The sequence below is a fragment of the Entamoeba histolytica genome, genomic scaffold (genome assembly GCF_000208925.1).
Source record: "Entamoeba histolytica HM-1:IMSS scf_1104750518587 genomic scaffold, whole genome shotgun sequence".
Classification (NCBI taxonomy): Eukaryota; Evosea; order Mastigamoebida; family Endamoebidae; genus Entamoeba; species Entamoeba histolytica.
Genome location: NW_001914860.1, coordinates 130,446 through 141,773, shown reverse-complemented (window position 1 = coordinate 141,773; position 11,328 = coordinate 130,446). Strand labels below are relative to the sequence as shown.

The 11,328-nt window shown below is 23.5% G+C and overlaps 5 protein-coding genes across 5 annotated transcripts; 3 read left to right on the top strand and 2 right to left on the bottom strand.

Moving 5' to 3' along the window:
• Positions 1-115: 115 nt before the first annotated feature.
• On the bottom strand, positions 116-4,042 carry EHI_151770 (uncharacterized protein; the record flags this gene model as incomplete). Its single annotated transcript, XM_652312.1, has 1 exon — positions 116-4,042. One exon carries the CDS (start codon positions 4,040-4,042, stop codon positions 116-118), a length of 3,927 nt encoding a protein of 1,308 aa, XP_657404.1.
• A 170-nt stretch (positions 4,043-4,212) lies between these two features.
• Positions 4,213-5,765, top strand: EHI_151760 (protein kinase, putative; the record flags this gene model as incomplete). The annotated part of the gene is made up of 4 exons (XM_652313.1): positions 4,213-4,433; positions 4,872-5,160; positions 5,213-5,575; positions 5,637-5,765. The coding sequence occupies 4 exons, from the start codon at positions 4,213-4,215 to the stop codon at positions 5,763-5,765; spliced, it is 1,002 nt and encodes a 333-aa protein (XP_657405.1).
• Positions 5,766-6,120: 355 nt separating this feature from the next.
• On the top strand, positions 6,121-6,729 carry EHI_151750 (uncharacterized protein; the record flags this gene model as incomplete). Its single annotated transcript, XM_652314.1, has 1 exon — positions 6,121-6,729. The coding sequence occupies one exon, from the start codon at positions 6,121-6,123 to the stop codon at positions 6,727-6,729; it is 609 nt and encodes a 202-aa protein (XP_657406.1).
• Positions 6,730-6,935: 206 nt separating this feature from the next.
• Positions 6,936-9,085, bottom strand: EHI_151740 (uncharacterized protein; the record flags this gene model as incomplete). Its single annotated transcript, XM_652315.1, has 2 exons — positions 6,936-7,213; positions 7,255-9,085. The coding sequence occupies 2 exons, from the start codon at positions 9,083-9,085 to the stop codon at positions 6,936-6,938; spliced, it is 2,109 nt and encodes a 702-aa protein (XP_657407.1).
• An 803-nt stretch (positions 9,086-9,888) lies between these two features.
• On the top strand, positions 9,889-11,115 carry EHI_151730 (protein kinase, putative; the record flags this gene model as incomplete). Its single annotated transcript, XM_652316.1, has 1 exon — positions 9,889-11,115. One exon carries the CDS (start codon positions 9,889-9,891, stop codon positions 11,113-11,115), a length of 1,227 nt encoding a protein of 408 aa, XP_657408.1.
• Positions 11,116-11,328: the final 213 nt, after the last annotated feature.

The window sequence follows — 11,328 nt, the reverse complement described above, 5'->3', positions numbered from 1 at the left end:
AAAGAAGAAGAAAAAGAAGAAATAATAAAGAAACATAAAAAAAAATAGAAAAAGAAAGGTTGTGAACTGGTTTGATTTAAGAGTATTTCAGATATAATGGTAAATAGGTAGAATCTTAGTTTGAAGGGAAAAATGCATGGATACACTGGTAGATTACTTCTAATGGGAAATGATCAACTAAAACAGAAGTTACAATTGAGAAAGTTTGACGAAGGATTTGTGATTTATAGAAAGAATAAAGAGAATGTACCAATTTATTTAGTGGTAAAGCAGGAAAATTAGAATGAGGGAATGAAAGATTAATATTAGAAAGTAAAGAATAATCCGTCATAGAAAAATGGATATTAAAATTATCAATAAATACAGGGAATAGTTGAATTTGTGAATGTTCATCTTTTTCATTTGGAAGAAGTTTTACAATCTTTTGAATGATTTGTTCAGTTAGAATGATATTAATGTCAGGAGGATTAAGAATAATTCCTTTAATTAAAAAGTTATGCATATTTATTTCACATTGTAATTTATCATATGTACTAATTATTTCCATTTGTTTTTCATTAATGGATATACTTTTGATATAAAACTCTAACTTCCATTCTTCCAAAGGAATTTTTTCTTTACACCAACTTGGAACTAGTTTAGATAATGATTCAATTTTAATTGAAATATTTTTCATTTGCCCAATAAATCCCCAATCCACTGCAATAGTATTTATTTTAAATACTTCAACACTCTTTTTATTTATTATTTCATTAGAAACAATAATGATTGATGGCTCTCTCATAACTTTAATATAAAACGTTATATTGTTTTTTATTTGTTTATATTGTTTTGTTTCATCAAGAGATATTTCATCTAATTTATTCATACTTCCTTTATAATAATATTGAATATTAATAATACGTTCTCCAAATGGATTATCTAAATTAAATTTAAGTTCACTTTTCTTATAAATTTTTAATTTTTGTTCTTTATCCTTTTGATTCTTTTGTTTACATGTAAGAAGAATATTAGTATTATTAATAAAACTCCATTCATTTTCTTCATTTATATCAAGTACTAATATTCCTTTTTCTATTCGAGTATGAATTGTTTTAGTACTTCCAACAATTGGTATTGTTGCAGGATAATTAAAAATATCATCTATATCAAATGATCTACTCCAACAAAGTCCTATTGAATTTTTTCCTCCAAGAATACCAAATTTTAAAATTTTTGGTTGAGTACGTTCAAGTTTTTGAATAACAATTGTTTCATTAATATTAATATATTCTTGATAATTATTAGACCATATAGTTACTACCGTCTCACTAGCATTATGTATTCGATATGATGAATTAATCATAATTTCTTTTGTTTTAATATTTAATTTAATATCTTCAAACCATGTTGTAATTGATGTAGAAAAGAAATATTCATAATTATTAGACACTAACCTAAATTGTTGATTTAATTTTTCATAAGACCCATCGTTTATTCCAATATAAATATCACTAATATCATTAATTATAATTTCTCTCAAAAATCTAATATTTGGAGTATTAAATAAATAATTCTTATGTGGACAATAATTTAACCATAATCCACTATAATTACTTAATACAAAATTACAATAAAAACATATACAATTTGCATGTTTCAAAAGATGAACAATAGTGTCATTAACTTGAATATACTCATCTTTTGCCATTGATATATTTGTGAATTCAATTTCATTTATATTAACAGAAAGTGTATAAATAAATCCAGAATGTGGAAATAATGTAAATTCAGTTTTTGGTTTAATAACAATATGGGTTGGTGTTTCATTTACTGATTTAAGAATAATAGGATAAGGAAGTGCATTTTTTATTGTTTTCATTGATTTAATTAATAATAAAGGAATTGGTTCATTAGAATTAATAATTTGCAAAGAATGTGCAATGTCATGATATGATGTTGTTATTGACCTTAAACAAGGAAGAAGAAATTTAAATGATGAAACGTCATATTGAAATGAGAGTGGTTGATTTAATAAAATGTCATCAAGTCCAATAGTTTGATTTGGTTGTAAAGTAAAAGAAATAGAAGGAAAAGATAATGTTAGTGGTATTGTTAATAAATTTTGAATAATTGAAGATGAATATAAAATAAGAGTATGAGAATAATAATAAAAATGTAATGGAATATCTTTAAAATGAAAATATTGATTAAATGGTGGAAAAAAGAATGTATATTTTTGAGCATAAATAATAAATGAAATTTCATTAACTTTATTTAATTTAATCACACTATTAGGTTTAAAATCAATACAATGATCATTTTGAAGAATTTTCATTGGAATAGAAGATAAATTTTTAAATGTATAAGTTTCTTGAAGAAAATATGAAAGTATATTTTTTAATTTCTGTAATAAAGAATCAAATAATTGAGGTGGAATAGATATAAACAATGATTCTATTATTATATATAAAGGTATAAGAGTTATTATTATATTTCTTAATGTAATATTTTTATTTTGATAATTGACTTTAAAAGAACCAATTGTTATTTCTTTTACAGTTTCTTTAAAATGATGAAGAACACATATAATATCATGAGTATTTGATTCTTTTTTATTAGATAAATTCCAATCAGTTAATATTATTGTAGATTTTATGAATTCAAAATGTAAATGATTTAAAAATGATTTAATTTTAATCCATAAAGTATTATTATAAATAAATAATGTATTATTTTCCTCCTTTAATGGAAGTAAGTTTAATTGTGTTGAATAATTAGATGGAATAAGAATTTCTTTTTTAGTATTTTCTTTTGATTTATTATTAAATGAATTAAATTTAAATTGATACTTTTTATATAACATAAAATAAATATTATTTGTAAATTCTAAATAGCTATGAGCAATTTGATATAATGTATAACTATTGACCATTAAATTATTTGTATTTATATTACAATGAATAATCATATCATTAGTTATATTTAATTCTATTTGATTTAATTTAATTAATGGAATTTTATTTGATTTAATTATAAATGAAACAGAACATGAATTAATTAATGAATTGATATTTAAATCAACCTTTTTATCATTAAATAAAATTTTGTTACTTTCAAATTCATATTCAACTTTAGATATTGAAGATATTTTTAATTTTAATATAATTGAATTAATAAAACCCATAACTTTTTTTGAAATACTATGAGAAAATACATTTTGAAAAACTTTTAATGGAATAAAATCAATAAGAATATTAATAAAAGATGAAATAATACTTTTCATTTCTATTTGTAATATTTTTAAAAGAACAATATTATTATAAAAATCTATAATACAAACTTCTTCATTTGTATTATTTTTTAATAAAATAGTATTTTCTATTGGAATTAATAAGTCTTGTGAATGTAAATCAATTTTTTGAAGATAAATATGAAGACAATATTTATAAATTAATTTAATACAACAAAAATCAATTTTTGATCTATTCATTAATATACTTACTTTATCCATTGTTATAATATATAAATTATTTTCAATTTCATATTTAATATCTTTTCCTTGAATAATTAATTCAACATTTTGATAATAACATTCAATGTTTTGATGTTGAATAGTTCCTTTTATATTAAAAATATCAAATGTAATAGTACAATGTTTTTCATGAATATTCATTTTATTTAAATTTAAATTAATTTGATTTAATGAACAACAAATTTCTTTAATAATTTGGTGTTTAATAATAAATTGAATACAAAAACTTATAACATTTTCTATCATTACTTTCCACCATTTTTTTGTTTTTTCATTTCTTTCTTGTTGTTGAATAAATTGAATTAATTCTTTAATATTATTAAAATTACTCCATCCCTTAATATTAATTATTTCAATAACTATCATTTTATTCAAAAAGTGGATATTAATATCTTTAATTTGAATTGAAGAAACTATTTTATTTAATTTAAATAAAAAACAAATTCCTTCATTAGACCATTTTAATTCGATCCAACTTGGTAATATAAATGAGACAATCCAACATAATAATTGGATTAAAACTCTCATTTTTGTTATTCTTTTTTATTGTTTTTTAGTTTTATTAAATTTTTTTTTCTTCAATAAGTTGATTTTTAAGTTTTACTAATTAAATAGATAAAAATAATAAAATAAATTATAAAAGAATATAAAAAGAACTCAAAATTTTTTGTATAGAAAAGTAAAAACGAAAAAAAAAAATGTATTACAGAGAAATGGCAGAAAAAAACAACTGTATCAACAATCGTTATATTATTAATGAATATTTAGGTAGGGGAGGGTTTTCTAAAGTTATGAAGTGTTATGATCAATTGAGTGGTTGTCAAGTTGCACTTAAAATGATTTCAGATAAAGGATTTGATGATAGAAGAGAAATAGAAATAATGAAAATTCTTGCATCTGCAACAGATCCAAGAGCAAAGTTTGTTTTATTTTACTTTTGTTATTATTAAACTGTGGGTTGATAATATTTCCTATGGTATAGAAAACCATTTATTATTTTTTACTTTAAAAATAAAAGGAAAACTACTTAGAATAAATTATTAATTGCTTTTAATATTCACTGATTGAACCAGAACCATTAGCCAATTTTATTAGTATTAATTGAATCATCAATTTATTGGATTATCTTATTAGCTTCTTGTGTTAATATTAAGAAGAGAATTGTTAAAATAAAATGAACGTTCTCTCTTTAAAATACTAGTTAAAATAATTAATTTCTAATAATTTTTTTGAAGAAGAAATATGTATTACAATTACATTAGTTATTAACGCTTTAATAAAATATGAATATTTACTTCAATCCACTTTATTTTATATTAATATAATAATAAATAATAAATAAATATTGATATTATAGTATAGCAATAAAATACCTTGACTCATTTACATTTAATAAAAGAGATTATATGGTAATAGAACTTGGTGGAATTAATTTATATGATTTTCTTTATGACAATAGAGAAATACCTTATTCTTTGAGTTTTATTAGAAGTGTTGCTCGTCAAACAGTTCAATTTCTTTCATATCTTCATTCTAGAGGAATTATTCATTGTGATATAAAACCAGAAAATATAATGTTAAAAAAAGATGCTTATGAAGTTGTAACAATTACTGACGATACTTGTGCAAATCCTGATATTGTAAAAGTTTGTTTAACGTATTTTCTTTAAATAAAATAGAAATAATTATTTTTTTTAGTACCAACATACAAGAATTCCAATACATGATGAAATAAAAGTAATAGATTTTGGATTAGCTACTTTCTCTGAAAATAGATTGCATTTTAGTACTGTTGGAACTCGTCCATATTGTTCACCTGAAATGTTACTTCAAGATGGGTGGTCATATGCAACTGATCTTTGGAGTGTTGGTTGTACATTATTAGAAATGTACATTGGTTATCAAATTTTTACAGGAAAAAGTGAAAGAGAACAATTATTAAAAATGGAAATGGTATTAGGAAAGTTTCCACATATATTATCTCATGACAGTCATTATTTTTCTAAATCAGGGTATGTCATTTGTGAAACACCTCATAATTTTGATCCATCACCACTTCATGTTTGTTACTTTTTTTTAATAAATTAAATCATTGTCTATTTGTAATTAACTCATTAATTAGAGACTTATTGATCATTCAAGACATCCTCAATTTTTAGATTTTTGTACTCAACTATTATGTCTTAATCCTGAAAAGAGAATAACTTGTACTAATGCATTGAATCATCCATTTTTAAATTATATTGATTGATAATTGGTTATTTTAAAGTTTGTTTTTAAGATATGAACTGTAACTAATCTCAATTCGAACAACTTTTAAATCAAAATCCTCCGAAGAAAGTTGCTTTTTCTTTTTTTTGAAATGACAATGAAAAATAAGTGAATTTTTAGTAAATCCATAAAATATACATTTGCAATAACAGATAATGATGTTCAGTTTTTAAGGTATCCAAAAAAAAAATTAAAACTAATTTTGTTTCTTTTTAAAATTATTCAAAAAGAGAGGAAAAAAAAGAGTGCAAAGATCGAATTTAAACAATCGTTTTGAATCTCTAACCGTGGCAATTATATCTATTCTTTACACCTTTTTCAGATTTATCACCTCCATGAGCCATGGCCACGGGAAACTCTCTTCAAAAGAGAAGTTTATCAAATGGCGAAATTATCAAACATGCCAAGAAGCTATCTTTCTTGCATGTTTAAATGAATTTTGTGATATTCAAATTCACAAACCAGCTAAAAAAGCATTAGTAACTATGCAATTTCTTCCTATTGAATCATTAATATTTTCAAATGAAGATAGTATTTCATTCTCAAAATTAATTCAAACACTTGTTAAACAACGGATGAACTATGAAGTATCAATAGGAGTAGTTCCTAAAACAGCAACAAGAAGAAGTGAAAATTATCGATTTATCCTTTCATTAAATATTCTTTGTGATTTATTAAGTGAATTCGGTTATGTACTATTATCAAAAGCCCCTTCTCCAAGAAAACATAGGAAAAAAAAAGAGCCAAGTGATAAAGATGCTCTTGGTGAAACGATCCATTTTATTATAAGAAATGGTAAAGTGTTATTTAACAAAGAAAGAATTGAAACTGTAGGAAAGAAAGTTAATCAATACATCAACTCAATCTTCACAACAAATAACACATCAATTATTATCTCAAAAAATGATCCTTGTTTGAACTCATTTGTTCATCAATTTGATTAAATAACACAAAATATGATTCCTCTTTGTATAATAACTGAATAATAAATGAATTTTTTTGTATTCAAACTTAGTTAGTTAGTTAGTTTTGAAAAAAAAGAGATAGATGATAAAAACAAAAATATTTGAAAATAACCTCAATATTCTTTCTTTTAACTTCTTTAAAAAATACTAAAATTAAATAAATGAAAAAAAACTGCTGTTTTTAATTAATTAGTGATTGGAATATATCCTTTTTCTTTTCTTTTACTCAAATAAACTCCTACAAATACTATTCCTATTATTATTATTCCAATTACTATTACTGCAATTATAAAGATTATTATAATAATCCATTCTTTTTTATTATTATCATCATTATCTGTTGTCTTATAACATGCATCTTCAATACATCTTTGATTATATTCATCCCATTTATATCCATGATCGCAATACGAAACTTTACATATATTAGACCATTTTCCATCATCACCACAAATAAATCCTCCTGACCATGTTCGACTGTTATTTGATTGTCACACTCAGAACTATATTTAGTAAGCATTTTATTTTTAGGATTACATCCATTTTCATATTTTTCAAAGATCTTTCTTGCTTCTTTTACAAACTCTTCTAACTTATCTTCAGTATATTTGTAAATTTGAACTCGTTCATCAATTGGTGAAAGAGTAAATTCTCTTGGATTACTTTCTTTATTATAATCAAGATTCCATTCGAAATATTCATAAAAACTAGTTCTCATAAAACCTCCATATCTTGCTAAATCATCTCCTTCAGGTAAAAACATTTCATCCATTCCAATAACAGCTGTTGGTGATTGTCCTGCATCAAACCATTCTACATCACCTTCTGGATCTCCTTCATATCCAACAATAATAGCACTTCCTCTTTCCCACATTCCTTTTGTTAATAATGCACAAGCTGAATAACAAAATCCATCAGTAAATAGAATAATTTGATTTGGATTTCTTGGATGTTTAGTAAATCTTGAAGCAAGCATTGTTTCTGGAACAAGAAGAGATACTTGTGATTTTATATGTGTAACATTATTTCCATATACTACAGGAACTGGTTTTGTATAAAATTCTCCAAGTGGAATTGAAAGGTTTCCAGTTATATTGTACCTTGATGTACAATTCATTGGATCATACATTCCACTACCATATTCATGTTTAATACAATTCTCAGCTCCTGGTGATATTCTAACACTTCCAATTAATGCAGTATCTTCATAAGGTGCAAGTAAATTTTCAATATTACTTTCTAAATCTCCATACCCTCCACCATTCATTGGTAAAATCATAGCAACTGGATCATCGTTTTCATCAAATTGAGCAATACATTTATCAAATGTTTCAAAGAAGTTATCAACTTCTGTTTCTGGATAAAAAGTTTTTAAAACAAATATATTAATTGTTTGTTTTCCATCTTCTTTAAATGTTTTACAAGCAATATTTTTATCTAATGACTCATAATCAAAAGTATTTGAGTCTTGTTTTAAATCAATAAAATCATTTAAACTAATTGGTTTCATATTTTTACCTTCTTCTTTAGCTTTAATCTTTTCTTGTTGTTTTTTAGTTAATGAAACTAATGGTTTATATAACATTGAATATCTTGTAGATACTGTTTGTCCATTAGAATATACTATATCAATAGACTCTGATAAGAAACTTTTTTCAAATGGAATTGAAGTAAGTTTTTGGTTAGACATAGACTCAATAGCATAAGTAAATCTACCATGATTTGATTTAAGAAAAGTATGTTCTTCTGCATATTTACGAATCCAATCAAGTGGTTTCATTTTATTAATACTTTGAACTGGGACTTTACTATTATCAATAATTTCTTGTGGAAGATTTACACCATAATGAGTAAGAGTATCATATGGAATTAAAATAACATCTTTTCCTTCATTAATAATATCAATAGAGAATGGTAAAACAGCATAAAAACTATCAAAATAATATTTAAATTCATTATTAGAACTAATTCTAAAAGTTAAATGAAGGTCATGAGTAGCAAAAAAGATGTTTTCAATTTTTTGATAAAAAGAATACATAGAAGTCTCTGTAGTATCCAATTCTTTTAATAATTTATCTATATCCACTTTTTGGTAATAATCAGCTTTTCCTTTAATAGCTGGTGGTGAAAGTAAAATATCTTTATAAACATATGTTTCAAAAATTGCAGTAATATCTTTTTTAATTGCTTCAGTAACTGTTCTATTTACTTTTACTGATTCAATACATTCAAATGCTTGTTCTACTGTATATACTTTATTCATTTCTAATTCATTGCATGGAGTAGCTAATGAGTTATTAATAAATAATAATGAAATAAGTAAAATAAGACTCATACTAATTTTTTGAAGTTCTTTAGATTTGTAGAAGAATGAAGAACAACGCCGAAAATCAAGAATTATTAAAAATTTCAAACGTAAGAGAAGTTTTTAATATAATTGAAAGAGTTATATTATGTTTTATAAAAATTTTTTGAATAATTTATAAATAAAAATAACTAATAATTTAATATTTATTTAGAATTAACATTCACTAAGAAATTAATTAACTGTCAATACACTTTTTCCATAAAAGAAGTTATTAACTTTTGTCTATAACTCATCACTGTATAAATGCTTAATAAATTGATTGTTTGAAGTATTGTTTCATATCCAAACCCTATAATCTCTTATGAATATACTAAAATTCTTGTTTCAACTTCTGTAAGAATATGAATTTTTGAATTTATATTTTATCATATATTAATTCAAAAATTATTAAATTTTTTTGTAATGAGATAACTTCCATTAGTCCTAATTTCTTGTTAAAAATTTTTAATATAACTTCCAAGTAAAATTCCAAGACATTCCATTTTAAAAAAATAGTCTTCAATAATAATTGGATTTGAAAAGTATTGAATTGTCTCTTTTACTTTATAAGTAACAATTTCTTTAAGAGGTTCTTATACTCTATTAAATCTTATTTAATAAAATTAACCTGAATTGGATGGTATATAAAGAAGAATTTAACCTCTTTGACTTTATCCACATTACCACAAACACGTGATAATTCTTTTATTTTCATAAGCAAAATTACTCTGAAGAAAAAAAAGAAGAAACCCTAGGATTTTAGCAAAAATTATTCATTTCCAAAGTTATTTATGAATAAAAAGTGGGGAGTGCTTTGTTCATTAGGAAGAGTTCCATCTTTATTACTAATAGAGAATGAAACAATGATTGGTCGTTCAAATAAATTTTGTTGTTTGTCAAAAGAAAAATCAATTAGTCACAAACATTGTATAATAACAAGAGTTACAACACCAAATGAAAATTTGTCTCATTGTTTCATTACAGATAATTCAATTAATGGGACATTTATCAATAGAAAATATCTTGGAAAAGGGGTTCAAGAAGAAATACATTGTTTTGATACATTAACACTTCTTGATCCAGGATTAAAAGAACATATTTCATATGTTTTTATTGATAATGAGTTTAAACAAAAACAAATTGAAGAAGGAGGACCTTTTGAACATTATGAAGTTAAAGGATATATTGGAGAAGGGACATTTGGAATTGTTAGAAGAGTTATTGAAAAAGAAACACAAGAAGAGTATGTAATGAAAGAGATAACAAGAACAAAAGGATCAGCTGAAGAGTCTGGTAGAAGAGAAAGTGAAGTACTTAGAAAAACTAATCATGAAAATATAGTTAAGATGAAAGGGGTATTTAAAACAAACCAATATCTTTATATTATCATGGAATATGTACGTGGGGGTGAATTACTTGATGCATTAAAGAAAGAAAAAAGAATGAGTGAAGCAAAGATTAAGACTATTATGTATCAAATATTTAGTGCATTAAAATATCTTCACGAAAATAATATTATTCACAGAGATTTAAAGTTAGAGAATGTAATGCTTTGTGGAGTTAATTTAAAAGTTAAATTAGCTGATTTTGGATTTGGTAGAATAATAGACCAAACACAAGCAGCAAAAACACACATTGGAACTACAACCTATTTTGCTCCTGAATTATTTAAAGATGGAGATTATAATGGAACAAAAGTTGATATGTGGGCAGCAGGAATTATGATGTATTTTTTAGCAACAGGAAAACATCCTTTTGAACAACTTGTTACTTTTGATAAATTAAATTGTAAATGGAGTGATTTTATGAAAAGAGTAATTTCTGGCAAACGAGATGATTGTATAGAATTTAAGAATTGCTCTCCTGAGTTTCAAGATTTGGTTAATGGTTTATTGGAAATGGATCAAAAAAAAAGACTTAGTGCCCAACAATGTTTATGTCACGAATTTTTCACATCAAGAAAATTATTAAAAATTTGTACTAGGACTAATGAACTAGAACAAAGAAGAATGAACTAAATCTGTTTTTATTTTCTTTTTTTTTATTACCAAATTCTTTCAAGAATGCTTTTGTTAGTTGTTAGAATTAAAAGGATTTAATCAATATAAAATATTATTTCAAAATATAAAGATATGTTTAAAACTCTAATCAAAGATAATTAATTGAAAAATATTTTGTTTTTTAACATTTTTAAGAAAAAAAGTGTCAAAAAAATTGATTTGTAACGAAAT